The sequence below is a fragment of the Sinocyclocheilus anshuiensis genome, unplaced genomic scaffold (assembly GCF_001515605.1).
Source record: "Sinocyclocheilus anshuiensis isolate Anshui unplaced genomic scaffold, SAMN03320099.WGS_v1.1 scaffold730, whole genome shotgun sequence".
Lineage (NCBI taxonomy): Eukaryota > Metazoa > Chordata > Actinopteri > Cypriniformes > Cyprinidae > Sinocyclocheilus > Sinocyclocheilus anshuiensis.
In genome coordinates, this window is record NW_015544160.1 from 72,419 (window position 1) to 88,682 (window position 16,264).

The window sequence follows — 16,264 nt, forward strand, 5'->3', positions numbered from 1 at the left end:
CAGTCCAATACAAGAGTATACTTTTATCAGCTGCTTTATGTAGCTACATACTGATGAACTTACGGATAATAGCTTGACCTGGCTTGGAAATGGAGTTGTATTTGTGTAACTGTTGGCTATTACTCATTATCTGAAATCTAAGACATCCACAAACATAACTGCATGTCTCTCAAAACTGATGAAAGAATTGGTGAGGAGAAAGACCACTGAACCATTTAAAAACACTTAAAACAGGATTAAATTATATTTTATTGGAATACATTAGCAGTGCAATGAGAGAGAAATTAGCCTACTGTCATTCCTGACACCTAAATTCTGATCCTCTAAATGATAAAACATTATTTATTTTACACTATTATTTTTTTAACCTCACCTTGCCTGTCCTGGGTACATTTTACAGTTTAAATCACAATCAAACACATTTTATGTAGAAATAGAAACCCACCTTTAATGAACATAAAAAAAGTCCTGTCAGAAGTGGGATTCGAACCCACGCCTCCATTCGGAGACCAGAAGACCCATATTTTACTGGGAAGGGTTCAACCTTGAGTCTGGCGCCTTAGACCACTCGGCCATCCTGACAACTACAAACTACGGGAAATGTGTCGCTATCCATATTTATAACAACTGTGACTATTGTTCTCTGAAAGAGCGTTCACGGCAAAAACTTGCGCGCCAGTGCGAATTTGTAAAAATACTAAGGTTGGTACACTCGACTTTCCTAAATAAAACGCCAGTAACGTTATATGGTAGAATCAGATTCGAATTATTTCAGCTTTTCGTTTATGTTTTAGAAACTATTTCAAATAAGTGCACAAAATTTAAGTTTTCAATGAACAAAGAACGCGTTTATCGTTTTATGAAGCGCAAGCGTAGCAAAGGGGTCTGCGCATGCGTGTTATAACCCGCGCTTACCACACATTCAGCACGTGATCTGTTATTAAACGCCACAGGGGCGTGGCTCAGATTTCCAACGTGCTAGTGACACCGCTCTTGAGTGCAAGCTTGTTTTTATACAGTCTATGGTGTAAACGAGTGAAATCGTAACGATGTCTCTTTACCGAAACACAGTTTGGTTACTGAAGGGTCTACAGGAATATACGAAGTAAGTCATCATCGGTGTATTTTCGTTTCAGCTTGCCTAACACTTTGATAAGCACAAATCATAGACGGTCATTTACCATCGAAAGTTTCTGCAATGCACACCAGGTAAAATCTCATTAACCCTCGTCAGGGGCGGTTATGAGGCAGCGGCGAGGAGCTTCAGCGAGGCGGATCTGGAGGTGAATGTGAGCGGCCGCTCGTTCATCATCACCGGAGCGAACAGCGGCATCGGTAGAGCCGCCGCCTGCGAAATCGCCAAAAGAGGTGAGAAAACATGGCTTTGTTCATTCAGAACAGAGACTTCTGGTTATAGTTTGTTCTTTAATGACTGGTCAACTTGGAAGATCTTGTACATTCAATCAAAACCCTGTTATGACATTTAGGTACAAGTTTAACCAACAAAAGGGACGCAACAGTGACTCCTACTGACAAATGATGTGCAGTGCTGATAAAAAAAAACAGCAAAGTTCATTCACACGGTTTATCTTCAGGTGGGACAGTACATCTGGTGTGCAGAAATGAAGATCGTGCAAAGGAGGCAAGAAAAGACGTTGTGGAGCAAAGTAAAAATGAGGTATATTTTCAGAAGTACATTTATATGCTTTAAATCATTATTTCACATGCTTCTGGGACAGAAGCAGTGGACTCTAGTCTGAGTTTGTCTCTCATTTGCTTTCAGAATGTCCATGTTCACTTAGTTGACATGTCCAACCCCAGGAAAGTGTGGGAGTTTGCTAGTGGATTCTCTCAGAATCACAATCTACATGTTCTGGTAAATGTAATGTTTAAGTCATGTCAACCTACAATAATAAGCTGAAACAATAAGCCGCCAGAGGCTGTGCAAGTAAAATCACGGTAATGCACATGGATATTGCTGTTATAATGTGGGGGTAGCTGCACTATGATAAAATTGTTCAATCAATTGTATACAGTAACAGTAATTTATTCTTCATCATTCTAAATTATTCGAAATAATTTAAAAAGAAACCAATATTTCATCTTCCCCCAAGTAATATATTCCATTAGTAGCATGGCACATTTAATATAGCATGTACAGTCATGTCTGTTTATGGTCATTTTACAACTGCTTTGACAGTGATGTACATTGTTATGCTGTCTCTGCTTGTATTGTTCAGCCCTTTGTGTTTTATCTTCACGTGATTTATTACCGTAGATCAATAATGCAGGTTGCATGGTCAATCAGAGAGAACTGACTGAGGATGACCTGGAGAAAAACTTTGCGACAAACACACTAGGTAGGAAAGTTAATTCATGTTGAATTAATTCATCTGATGTTGGTCATATGTTAAGATTTTTCCAACATGGACAACAAAGTATTAGCTTTTACTGCAATATTTTAGTTTTGCCTGTTTTATAAGATTGAGTTACAAAGGTCAGAGGCCACCCCTTTGGTAAAGAATGTTTTTAGTGCCACCTCTTAAAGTCAAGGGATAAGAAGAGATAAGAGTGACTGGTCGGCTCACTCCTCTTGTGTGTTTTACAGGGACATATATACTGACAACAGCACTGATTCCTACACTGAAGAAGTCAGAGAATCCCAGAGTGGTGGGTGTGAAGCAATGTAATAAACGCGTGCTGTTTGCAAAAAGGGACAGTGCCACCATATATTTCTGTTCCAAACACATTTACACTCACACATTAACAGAAATGCATGACTTTAGTGACATGTTTATGAATGTTAAAACAGAACTTCCCCAAAACTTTATTATTATTGTTCTATTATTTTAAAATATTTCTTATTTTGATTTTACTTCATTATTTCATTTCAATCATTATTTTTATTAGTAGTGAAAGTTGCAGAGAAATTATTTTATTTATTATTATTTTTGTATGTTCATTTATTTTTATAATGATTTTTTTTTATTACAGATCACTGTATCATCTGGTGGGATGCTGGTTCAGAAGTTAAATGTAGAGGACCTTCAGTTCGAGAAAGGCTCTTTTGACGGCACCATGGCCTATGCACAGAACAAGGTACTACTATAAACCACTCCCAGTACAAATCAGTAAAAACTTTGCACTGTTTGGCTTAAAAAATTCACCAACTACAAAACATGCAAAAATGTAGCCATCATACTTTTGGTGGCTTACCAATCCAGTCCATCATTCACTGTTAAAAATAATAGCACAAAGCAGTGGCACAGATTCCAGCAGCATCACCATTCTGCCTTTGTTACATTGACCATTATAATTGTCATTATGGTGAGCGTTTTGATGCTCATGCCACCTGATTTACTGTCCTCATGTTTTTGTTTATGCAGGGGTTTTTTTCTTCAATTTTACCGTATTGTTTTTGATGTTTTTTGTAAAGATGCTGGAGTTATTCATTGTTAACTGTGACCTTTCTCAGAGGCAACAGGTGATCATGACAGAGCAATGGGCAGCTCAACACAAAGAAGTCCACTTCTCATCCATGCACCCAGGCTGGGCAGACACCCCAGGTGGGCAGTGTGTGTGTACTGTACAGCTGCGAGTAAATATCTTGATTGATCTTAGTCAATAAGATATTTTTTTGTGTTTTTGTTCCATCTACAGCGGTGCGGTCATCCATGCCAGATTTTTATGCGAAAATGAAGAATAAACTCCGTACTGAAGCTCAAGGTGCCGACACAGTGGTGTGGCTGGCCATATCAGATACTGCCAGCAGACAGCCCAGCGGCCTCTTCTTCCAAGGTCAGGCATCTTTATAAAATGTGAAAGTGTCTCTGTAAAATAATGAAATAACGAACATGTCTCTGCATAGCAGACTAAAGCTGTCTTTAACATGTAACTGAACTCTGACCTCTGTTTCTCAAACTGATTCATCTGCAGACAGAAAAGCGGTTTCTACGCATCTGCCACTGGCCTCCTCCAGGACTTCTCCAGCTGAAGACCAGAAGCTGATGAGTGAGTTGGAGGAGCTCGCTGTGAAATTCAAGAGTTAATCGGTTGGGTTAGTGGCCAAATCCAAAGAAGCCATCATTCCACACAGAGACTATGCTATTCATTCTTAACAACGGTGAGAATTGCAGAGACGTGAAAAGCTCATGAATACTATAACAAAAAGACTACCCAAAACAACCTGAAATGTTTAAAATATTTAAAACCTATTGTCTATTCTTCGAACAAATACACTCCTAAGGATTTTTTTTATTATACTAGACAACTTTTGCAATATGGAAATAGCAGATTATTTTATTCATAAATCTAAAACTACTATTCCAAAAAAAAAAGCCATCAAGACTCAATAGTTGTCTAAGAACATGCTATACAGCACTACCTACAACTTGTATTCAAATTAAACAAATAAATGTGAAAATAGCTACTAAAAATAAAAGACTACTACTAAAAAATAACTCTTTTCATTTTTGTCAATTCGTTGCTACTGACATGATTCATTAAAGATAATGAACAATTAATCTGTCTCAATCTTTTAGGGACATCATTATTTTATGTTTCCAGTTTTATTAACATTTATTTTTTTGACCAAAACAACTGATAAAATTCAAATCGTGTTTGTGATGTTTACGTGAGCTGGTAGTTGAGACTAAACCATGGGATTTGAAATGGTTTATATTCATAGAAGTAAAGAACCATTACAAACAGTAAAAGAATCAGTGTTGCTCCAGTGACAATTATTATCACTTACTCTGCTGTTCGAAGGTATGGGGTAGGTAAGATTTTTTTTTTTTTTTTGAAAGAAATTAATACTTTTATTCAGCAAGGATCCATTAAATTGATCAAGATCAAAAGTAATGTTACAAAAGTTTTTAAGTAAATGCTTTTCTTCCTCAAAGAATCCTGCAAAATGTGTCACTATTTCCACACAAATATTAAGCAGCACTTACTGTTTTTGTTACGGTTCATTCATTACAAATGTTTTTTGAGCAACAAATCAACACATTAGAATGATTTCTGAGGGATCGTGTGACAATGAAGACTGGAGTAAATTTGCTATCAAGAGAATAAATTATATTTTAAAATATATTTAAATAGAAAACTCTTCTTTTAAACTGTAATCATATTTCACAATATTACTGTTTTTACTGTATTTTTGATCACATGAATGCAGATTTGGTGAGCAGAAGAGACTCCTTTCAAAAACACAAAAAAAACTTTTAAATGGAAGTGTACCTTCAAATGGACATTTTTGTCAAATTGGTTCTTTTTTAAAAGCTAATAGGCAATCCAACCTCCACATTTGCAATTACACCGTTACAAAGTAAAGCATCTTTATTTTGTGCCATTCCTACTGTTTTATCTGTTTCCTGTGACCATTCAGCTGTAATGTTTTGCCCGCTGTGGCTTTACAATGAGCTATCAACAATAACCAAATGTCCACTTGCTTGATTCAACATAAAGCAAAAATTGTGCCAGACAAATATAGTCGAATTTTGTTTTAAACCACATTTTCTGATCCAATGAAAGAATGAAATACCATGAATGTTTCTTACAGTAATGAGATGTCTATGAAACATCAGCTTTAATAAGATCAAACACAATATTATTACAATAAAGCATTATTGAATTTTACCCTGTGTAACATTTGTGATTATATGTATGTTAAATCTTCCAATTAAATTTACTGGTATTGAAATACCAGTAAAACTAAGTGCTTACATTTAAAGAGTCACATAGATGACAAGAAGGCAATAGCAGAGACTATTTTCCCATGCCAACACCAGATTGAAGTGCGGTAAAGGCACTTGAATATAAAACAGTTCCAGCATGCTTTGATGCAATGTTACGAGGATTCATTTGTGTTTGGGATAAGACCTATGATGATGATAGAATAAGTGCGAAGAGTTTCACAGACAACATTAACAACACTGGTTTACGTCAATATAAACAACCTGAAATAAGCAGATTCAGACTGCACAATATTTACACATTTGTTCCCATAACCCACATGCACAAATACATACAAATGCACATGCTCGGTTCAATGTCACGATATCCTTGAGTTTTTCCTCTATGATATGAAGCTGCCCATGGAAAGTGACCTGAACTCTGAATGTTCTCCACAAACACATGGTTCTCAGTTCAGGTTCAGCACTGATTCTTAGTTCCTGCTTGCAGTGGATTCTCATGATACCACTGGAGTCATGTCCCATAGCTGAATGGGAACACACCACAGATATTACAACTAATTCAATTTCTATCATCAAACGGTACACTCACATTTGAGTGAGAACAGTTACTGACCTTGATGATTTTGTCTGTCCCGGAGGTGAGCAGCCAGCCCCTGGTTGGTTCATACTGCATGTGTATGATGCTGTGCTTACTGTCATGGAATGTTGCAGTGGGCGCCCGTCTGGACAAAAAGAAAGCTTTAGGTGATTCTACTATTTACGAGACTCAAAACACTGATGACAATCCAAATTTGACTTACTCCTCATCTGTAATAGAGTCGTGACAACTGTCACAAACCCGCACCTCAAACTCAAATCCCATTAGAGGAATAGTGGAGCGTTTAGAGGAGCACTTTCCACACACAGCCTGGCCACACTTCCTACAGTGATGCTGGGAAAGAGCAAAATCAAGCTGCTTTATATGATATTAAAGTGTGGGCTGAAGGCTGAATAAAGGACTGCAAACCTAATCAGAAGCATTTAATTCATATTTTCTGAAAATACTTATCTTAATGCATTTACAATTCTCATATAAATATATTTTATGATAAGATATTTTAAAAAATAATTCCAGATATACTTTTAAACTTGATATATTTTTTAAAAATTCAATGTACACTACCGAAGAAAAGTTTGGGTTCATTAAGATTTTTTTTTTTTTTTTAAATAAATCATTACTTCGATTCAACAAGGATAATTAAATTAAATGTATCTAATTTAATTTAACAATAAATTTAACAAAAGTGACAGTAAAGACATTTACAATGTTACAAAAGATTTCCATTTCAAAGAAATGCTGTTCTTTTGAACTTTCTACTTATCACTGAATCCTGAAAAAACACAAAAACATCAAGCAGCACAAATATCAATATTGATAACAATATTTTCAATATTGATAATAATAAGAAATGTTTCTAGAATGATTTCTGAAGGATCATGTGACACTGAAGACTGGAGTAATGGCTGCTGAAAATTCAGCTTTGTCATCGCAGGAATAAATCATATTTTAAATAATAATATAATTGAAAACAGTATTTTTAAATTGAAAAATATTTCACAATATTACCATTTTACTGTATTTTTAATAAAATAAATGCAGCCTTGGTGAGCATGACATCTTTCAAAAACATTTTAAAAATCTTACCGACCCCAAATATTTGAATGATTGTGTATATTATATAAAAAAGTCTTATCTTACACAATTTAGCTTCTCAACTAAATTTATCTTGTTTTAAGGATGTTTAGATTTTACTGTAAAGCAAGGCAAAAATACTGATTAATAAATTATTATTTTATTTTTGCAGTGTAACATTAATGCTATTGTGCACTGTACCTGTCGCAGGCCGATTTTCTTACTGTCCCACATCTGTTTAAAATTCCAGAAGAACGGCTGTTCACACTTCTGACACGAGTCACTGTCAAGCCACTCCGGAGTCTGAGACACAGAACAGATGAGGACATGCTGAAACTATGTAAACACACATATGTAACTAACATAAATACTACATGTCCTGTTGATGGAGGCAATCCCTTATGTACTAGATGCTTCATCCTCACTATATCTCTCTCACCTCCTGCCGTGTGACGTCCATGTTCCAGATAACTATTCCTCCATCTGAGCCACAGGAAATGAGTTGACGGGTGTGAGAAGCGTAACACAAACCCTGCACTTTATCACTGTCGCACACACACACAAACACTCAAATACTAGGACCTGGCAAGCATGCTTAGCTTATTCTCATATCTTAAATACATGACAACAATTCATCTGTCCTACTTGTGTCCCTGCAGCTCAAAAGCTGTTCCTTTACGGCCTCCAATGTCCCACATGATGATTGAATGATCAGAACTTCCAGAGAATAAAACCCTTTGCACAGGATCCCAACACAGGGCTGTGACATTGCCTGCACACATAAACACACACATAGCCACCGTTAAAAGATTCAGGGTCAGGTACAGCACAAGTAATGGAATACTGGTTTCCATGATACAGTATTTTGTGGATGTATGCATGTATCCTATGGTTATGAGGACTTTAAGGCTGCTCAGTGGGAAAAATGATAGTATTGTCATCCAGGCCACCAGGGGATGCCATCCACACTAGAATGACTGGAGGAGGTCATTTAAATGTTAACCCTTGGTACACTTAAGACTTGTTTGTTGGTTAATTTGCTTGTTTGTTGGTTAATTTGCTTGTTTGTGCTGACCAATTGATTTCCCTTCTTGCCATGTTTTCTATTTGTTGCTTGATAGAATGCATGCTTTCATGCTACCACTTTGTTAATGTTCTGAGAGTTTTTTTTTTTTTTTGTAACTAAGAAGCCTAATTAAGTATTTATTTTATTTACCCACTTCAAGTGCTCAAATTCACAGCAGCTGCCCCTGCCACGCAAAGATTTTACTCCCTCTCCAAATTCATGTGTGAATCTCAATAGACCATCTAATGGCAAAATGTGTCTGGGCTAATGGTGAAGAGTGTATTTTACTGTGTATCTATTTGTAGTGTGCTGTTTGTAAGTTGTAATGAGCTGTTGTAAGCACCTGTGTGGCCTTTAAAGGTGGTGACCAGGCTGCAGTTGTCCTGCTCCAGCTTTAGGATTGTCACTTGACCGGAATGATCTCCAACGAAGGCATGTCTGGTCTCCACATCAAATCTTACACAGATTGTCAAGAAGCCAATGCTACACAATTACAGTAAGATGCACCAAAATTATTATTTTTTCATGTGTTTTCATTTAACCAAAAACAAAAATAGTTACTTTAATTCATTTTGGATAATTTAACTTTTTATGTTCTTTAGGGCATTTTGTTGCAAGGTGATAAATTAAACCAGTCGTATTAAAGTCTTTTTTTTTTTTTTTTTTTCAAAAAGCCACCTAATTCTCGTAGCTTCGTAAAATTATGGTTGAACCCCTGATGTCACATGGATTATTTTACCAATGTCCTTTAATAATATTCATAAAAAACCTCTCTTTCCTCCATCAGCAACATGTTCCCAGCCAACCTGGTCCAAGCAACTTTTCAGCAAGTGAGTTTTTGTGTTTTCAAATTAGTTTGTGCCTTCAATGCTTGAGCTGTTAAACCAGAAAAATGTCATATTAAAGATATTTACTGATATTGACTTGAAACGTTGATTCCTAAATAACACCAAAATTTCCCTTTTATACATACCATCCACATAAGAATGTAATTTTAGGTGGAGATGCAGGATATGTAACTGTAACCGGCCAGTATTAAAGTTTTTTTTTTTTTTTTTGCAACAAGCCACCTCTTAATATTTCAGCCTAACCAATTTTGCATATTGCTACCAAAGCATAATTTTTGTGAAGCGTGTCCACACTGCTAACCTTAACCTCGTCTAGTTTATCTATGCTGCGTGCGTGAAATAGACACTAACATGTTCAAAACGAGTCATCAGAGAAAAACTTTCGGTTGCTGAAATTGCTGAAAATCACTAGATTACTATACATTTATAAACCACATTCCTGCATTCCTACAGCATTTAAAGAGATAGTTCACCCAAAAATGAAAATGTGGTCATCATTTACCCTCATGTTGTTTCAAACCTGAACAAAAATACAGTTGATTTCCATTGTATGAACAAAAATAAATAAATAAAAACACAAGACACATTTCTCAAAATAACTTTTTGAAAAAAAAAGTCATTCAGGTCTGGAATGACATGAGGGTGAGTAAATGACTAAATTTCCGTTATCCCTTTATCTAGTTACATTTGTAATATAAATTATGCATACTTAACGTTTAAGTAAATTATTGGAGTTTTTGTTGTTACGATTTCAAAGATGAGCAGTAATTTAATATATATAATAAATATATTAAAGCAAAAGTAAATTCCGTCAAATTGAGGCAAATCTGAAAATAGTGAGAGTGACAATGACAGATTTGTGATTATATTGCACATAAACTTGGAGGTTTTCTGAGATGTTTCAGATCAACAGTGGCGTATGAATGGATACTGTAGTCCAGATACCCATGCTGTGGTCCGGTATGTGCCCAGCTGCTGTCCGCTCTCTGAGCAGTGCCACGTAAAGCTCTTGTCCTGACCTGTGCTTAGAACCCACTCCATCTCTAAGACAAACAGCACCACGGTAACGCCACCCTGATGAGCTAACACAAACAAAAGACAAGACACAATGAGCAAAGCCAGGAGGGATCACTTTACCACATTCAAAAACTCAACCAATTATGCTCTCATATGTAATTCATTCATATGTATTCTCATATGTAATAAATAAATAACAAGGCAGCAGAATGTCAAGTAATCACAGAGATTGGATTTCAGTAACATACGAGCAAACAACAGGACTGACTCCATATTGGTCTTGTTTATCTTTGTTGGAGGCATTACATAAGCCATGTATTTTAAAGAAGGTTAGATAGCCGTTTCAAATTAATGCTATTCTAGGCCATAAAAACACACTTTGATTAGGAGCTGAATGTTCAGATTAAGTACTTAATAATAAAGTTGCCATATATATATATATATATATATATATATATATATATATATAGTTCTGATCTGACCACAATGTTGTGCATGGCTATTAAATGAATGTTGTCTATTGTTCTTTGGTTGGTGTTACATGGATGGAACTGGAATATATTTCTTCTATATGTTCTAGAATAACATCAAAGAAAATAAAAACAAACAAGAAATAAACTAGTTCGATTTACTCAAATGGCTAGTACAACCAGAAATATTATGATACAGTATATAAGGAAAGTTCTCCTGCCTTCTAAAAATTAGGCCTTTCTTTATGAAATGCCACATACATTTTTTTTCCTGACATTTGTTTCAATTTTAACACACTCTGCCCATTTTCAAGCAAAAACCATACTTGAGTTACTTAAAATTGAAACCTAAATCTTTTCCTAAAAAGTTAAATGAAATTTGGATTAATTTGATTAAAACCCTTTTCAAGGGTATCAACAAATTAAAATTATTTTCTCAGAGTAGAAATATTACTTTATCTGATATTTCAAATGACAGGCAACGATAGATTGTGATGCTTGAACATGTTCATATGATTTATGTAATTTAAGAAAACAAACTTAATTGTGTGAGACTGCATTTGTGACTCACCCGGATATGTTCGTGCAGGAGTCATTTGGTTGTAGTCCTCCGATAAGACAAACTCCTGATAAGAGGAAAACCTGGCTTAATGAAGCTTAGCAATGTATCTGAGAACCTGCTGATGACATATTACTACATAGAAAACAGGTGTGTGTATGAATAATGTTTAATTAACATACCGATACAGTGCCATTTTCCAACCCTACAGAGATCCTCCTTGTCTCTGGGTTAAATGACATACATGAACACGCCACTGCAACACAAGACAGAGACAATTAGTATGAGAATCTATCCAGCAAAATCCATTGATCAGCATTTGACTATAAACAAACTCCCTGTACTGAGAGCCAGTGACCTCTTAGTCACAGTCTGCACTAGTTAACTAGAAAACAAGCAAAAAATGTGACATCATTACTGAGAAATGAAACTCCTGTCTGAACGGGAAAACAAACTAAAGTTCATGCCCATACTGGTTTCACTTCACCTTTTTACTTTTGTAGTAAAATTCCTGAAGGTATGTGGTTGCATGTCCACATAATGTTCAGATATATGTTGCTCTCAGAAAGCTGCACAGGAACTGTGTTGGGCTGAGGACTCACCTGGCATTGTGTGATAGACACTGGGCCAGTACTGACCACTGTCCCTCTTCAACCACACACGGATTGTCCTAAAACAAATTAAAATAAGTAATTAAATATAATAAATAATAATCTTGATTAGAAAATGTACATACATCTGTTTACCAGACACTTTCTTACCAAAGTGACATGCAATACAGTGCACAAATTACCAGGACACACATCTAAGAATACATGTCGTTGGCTAAGATCCATCCTAATCACCTTATCGCCAGACATAAGACCTCAAACTAAATTTGGCTGCCAAGTTAAAAACGTAGCCAGGATCAGGGTATTTAAAATCATAGGGCTGGGACAAAATGGTAGGCCATATGTTTTATGGAATATATGTATATTAAGTTAGGGTTAGGTTTTTTTTTTTTTTTTACATAAAAACACTTTTACACACACACACACACACACACACACAGTGCTCTTTACGCGCTCACACTTTCACCACAACAAGTCTTTGCTATTTTATATTGTATATTTCCCCACAGTACTGCATACTAAATATCTTTCCAGTTCTCCTGGCTGGTTCTGGAAGTTGTCATGGGTCAGGGAGCTGTGGACGTTGACGTGAACTCTGTGCTCTTTCAGGGTGTTGTTTATTTGCATGAACAGAAAGAAGGCGTGCTTGCAATTGCAAAGCCAATCATATTAGGCTCATTACTCAATACTTTAGATAACGACAGGTTCAGTTCTTCTTTATTGCAAGCCTACAAATCTACCAAGACTTATATTCACAATAATGAAGACTGTACGTGTCGCCGAACTGCATTGAAAACCAAATAGTAAAACCATAACAATAATAGAACGAAATTTCGAGTCTTAATAAAATACCCTATGTAATTTTATTTGTGTATTGTCATTGATAATGTTTACACATACGTTCTTCTGCCTCTTCCCCTCCTTTTGTAAACGAGATTGAATGAAATGTTCCTCATTCACCACCACATTGTTTCGTTCTTTCGCGAATGAGTCTTGTTCAATCTCTATCAGATTCAAATCAGCGACTTATTCAGTAAAGGACGCATTTGTTCGTATTTGTACAGTAGGTTACTGATGAAATACTTAACAGAACGGACCTGAATGCTTTCTTTTCGTTTCTGTCCGTTTTTGAAGGCAGGAAAAGGTAGTCACGCGCTTCAAAGGGGACGACTGAGTGAACGAAATTGATTCGTTCATCTAAATTATTCCTTTAAAAACATCGATTCGTTCACAAGATCCGCAGGCATATGCTCGCTTTACAGTACGCGCAAACAAAATTCATTGATAGCAGCGGCTTAAATGATCCGTCTTTGAATATTAAAGCCTCTTTATTATTATCCTCCATTTGCACTCTCTATGTGATGATAACTGGGGATTGTTGCACTTTAGTCCTCCGAATATCGTTTATTAAACAAAAAAAAAAGGAAAAAAAGAGGATAAACGTGTATCGACTGTGCATGTCACATACATTTTATATTACATGTTATTTATTAATGTGCCGGTGCTGCTTATAACATTACTCTACACGTAAGGTGTTTTGGATAGTCTGCATTGTAATTCTAGTTATTGTTGTGGGTTTGTAACCATACACGTGCGCTGACCTGTCTTGAGATACGCTGATAACACCGTCCTCTTTGGGGATGATCACAGCCGTATTCACCACATCTTGGAAACCCTCGATCTTACTCAGCAGGACGGGCTTTCGTGTCTGTGGACGGGGATGAATCTCTGCTGCCATGGCGCTGTAGTTTCTGCGTCACCTGAATCCTCTCTCGGCAGCATAACACGCTGAGCGCAGGTCGATTAATAGACCTGCGGGCGGTCAGGGATGCTGCAGGTCAGCTGATTACCTCTCACAGCCCGTTCTGGTTACATTCAAACACGATCTCTATGCCATGTCCCCTAAAGACATGCACGTGTTCTCCTCTCACTCTCCACGTACACAGACGATCCGACTTTTGGAAGAGTCGCAGATGCATGCGTTTGCAATGTGCAGCGTTGACTCCGACGAATACCACATTTGTAGAAGCGGAAGTTGAACGTCATTTCTTTTTCCATATCATTGACATTTGTACAAAGGTTCATTGCACCAAATCTTGTACAGTTGTGCCTTTTGTTCAATGAAAACAATTAAACTAATCCTTTATGTTAGTTAAGTCTATATTGTTTTCTTTTTTTTTCTGTACATTTCTAATGAATACTTTGTTCTCAACAATAAAACCACAGAGTGGAAATTGTTCTATTTATATTTAGGCCTTATCATGTGCAGACAGGCATCACAGAACTATTCTCTCAACTCTACAAGAAAGCCAAACTAAATGTCTGCATCCCTTACTAGTTTCATTTCCCTTTAGCCTACTAGTTTTATATCCATTGCTAGTTTTAAAATATATAATTTTGCAGTTTATGTGACCAATAGACATGCAATTTATGCATATACTTTCCTGTGGGTTTTATAACTAAGTTCCTCATATTAATTGGGAAAGTTACATGCCAGAGTGTTAATATCTAGACCAGCTGACATATAATGCTAACTGGCAAACTATCAAATGGCAATTGGTCTTTTCCAGGTGCATTTTCTGAATATGCTTTCATGGACTGGTTATAACTCCAGTGAAATTTATAGGATTTAGAATTACTTGCACAGGACCTGCACAGTGCTGTTGTTTTGGTTGGCTTGCTTTTTTATATATCCTCTAACTTTAGAACTTCTAACTTTTTTATATCTTATAACTGTACAGTAGAGAAGATCTTTTGACCATTTTACTTGCATTGTGCAGTAAGAGTCTTTTATGCCAAGTAAACATAATACTGTGTAAAGAGGACAAGATGAACAACCTAAATATTAAAGCATGATCAAATGCTAGTTTGTTTCTCTATGAAAATAATATTTGCTTTCTAAGAGAAATCTACTGTAACTCTTTGTTAAATGGACAAGTGATTTCCTGAGTGGTTAAAAATTGTATAAATATAAACTGTACTTTCTGAAATTACTATCATGAAACCACTTTGTTATTAGTGCATTGTAGTTATGTGATGTGAGATACAGAAATGTATCAATGAAAATATTCAGTGTTCAAGACCCCTCTCTTTTTCTCTCACTCACTCATGTAGAATATGAGAATGAAAAGTGTTTTCATTTACTTTTTTATACAATTTTTGACCAAATGTCACATTCATAAACACAAATTTACTAAATACACAACTTTATTATGGAGGACGAAACCTGCAAAAACAATAAATAAATACACAAATAAATAAATAAATATGCAAATAAATAAATAAATGTGTGTATAAATACACAAATTCTTGTTTAAATACATATAGAAATAATTAAACATGTGATTAAAGTAGGCAAATACTTTCCTATTTATTTTCCTTTGATCACTCATTTATTTCTGAATGTAGTTCCACATTTATTTTTCCTCTGCGCAACATGCTAATGAGAGGGTGTTTTCCATTTGCCCACCAATTTATTTTATTTATTTGCCTACTTTCATCACATGTTTAATTATTTATTTATGTATTTAAACAAGAATACGTGTATTTATGCACACATTTTTTTATTTATTTGTGTATTTATTTATTTATTGTTTTTGCAGGTTTCATCCTCCATACTTTATGGTTTTGTTGACCTAAGTAAGGCTGCACAGTAGGGTGTACCCTTATTCTGTTTATATATTTGGCACCTTTTTTGTTTTATTTATTTATTTATTTTGTAGCCTAGTTGTTTTGTCTTTTTTCTTGTTTTTCCTGTTTTAATTTTGTATGTAAATGTTTAATATGTAGATTTGAATGTAAGTGTATAATGTTAATGTTTTTTCAGTCAAAAAAAAAACATCAATAGGTCTACAAACGCACATGCTCCCGTTGAACTTCGCTTTTTTGAGAATATGCTAATCGCTCATTTTCAGGTGCCAATCAGTTGAGGCGTTTTGACGCATAGTACTCGGGCAGCGCTTAGGAGGCGGAGTCAAGTGCTGAACGCAGAATAAAACCACTGCAGCCCGCGAGCAGAGCTCAGTGTGAGGAGAATCATGGACGTAAACTAAATAGAAAGTTACCATGATAAAAGTTAGGCATTTCTTTCAAATTACAGCAACAACACCCGTTTCCCTTGTAAATCAACAACCTTCCCCCCCCAGGGTCTGAGGTTTGCTTAAGTTTACAAGGCATCGCTCTTTCAACACTTAACTACAGTTACACTCTGACAGAAAGAATGCGCGAGTCAGTTAGCATTAGCCGGCTAGCAGCGTGCTGACAGCAGCGACAGGAGGCGAACAAAAGATTGCTCTGCATTTGTCCGCTTGCACTGACATTCGGTC

At 35.9% G+C, this 16,264-nt stretch overlaps 2 protein-coding genes and 1 non-coding gene across 3 annotated transcripts; 1 reads left to right on the forward strand and 2 right to left on the reverse strand.

Annotated features, from left to right (window-relative positions):
- Positions 1-469: 469 nt before the first annotated feature.
- On the reverse strand, positions 470-582 carry trnal-caa (transfer RNA leucine (anticodon CAA)). Its single transcript has 2 exons — positions 545-582; positions 470-515 (listed from the first exon to the last, which is right to left on the reverse strand). It is a non-coding gene; the product is annotated as a tRNA-Leu (tRNA).
- Positions 583-951: 369 nt separating this feature from the next.
- Positions 952-4,482, forward strand: dhrs12 (dehydrogenase/reductase (SDR family) member 12). The gene is made up of 10 exons (XM_016495561.1): positions 952-1,105; positions 1,235-1,368; positions 1,596-1,678; positions 1,784-1,876; positions 2,279-2,360; positions 2,609-2,670; positions 2,995-3,099; positions 3,476-3,566; positions 3,661-3,798; positions 3,937-4,482. Exons 1-10 carry the CDS (start codon positions 1,050-1,052, stop codon positions 4,047-4,049), a joined length of 957 nt encoding a protein of 318 aa, XP_016351047.1. The 5' UTR covers positions 952-1,049; the 3' UTR covers positions 4,050-4,482.
- Positions 4,483-5,275: 793 nt separating this feature from the next.
- Positions 5,276-13,914, reverse strand: wdfy2 (WD repeat and FYVE domain containing 2). Its single transcript, XM_016495575.1, has 12 exons — positions 13,541-13,914; positions 11,931-11,998; positions 11,511-11,584; positions 11,341-11,395; positions 10,214-10,364; positions 8,778-8,890; positions 8,014-8,140; positions 7,808-7,913; positions 7,570-7,671; positions 6,497-6,627; positions 6,310-6,418; positions 5,276-6,220 (listed from the first exon to the last, which is right to left on the reverse strand). The coding sequence occupies exons 1-12, from the start codon at positions 13,675-13,677 to the stop codon at positions 6,191-6,193; spliced, it is 1,203 nt and encodes a 400-aa protein (XP_016351061.1). The 5' UTR covers positions 13,678-13,914; the 3' UTR covers positions 5,276-6,190.
- Between the last annotated feature and the right edge of the window lie 2,350 nt (positions 13,915-16,264).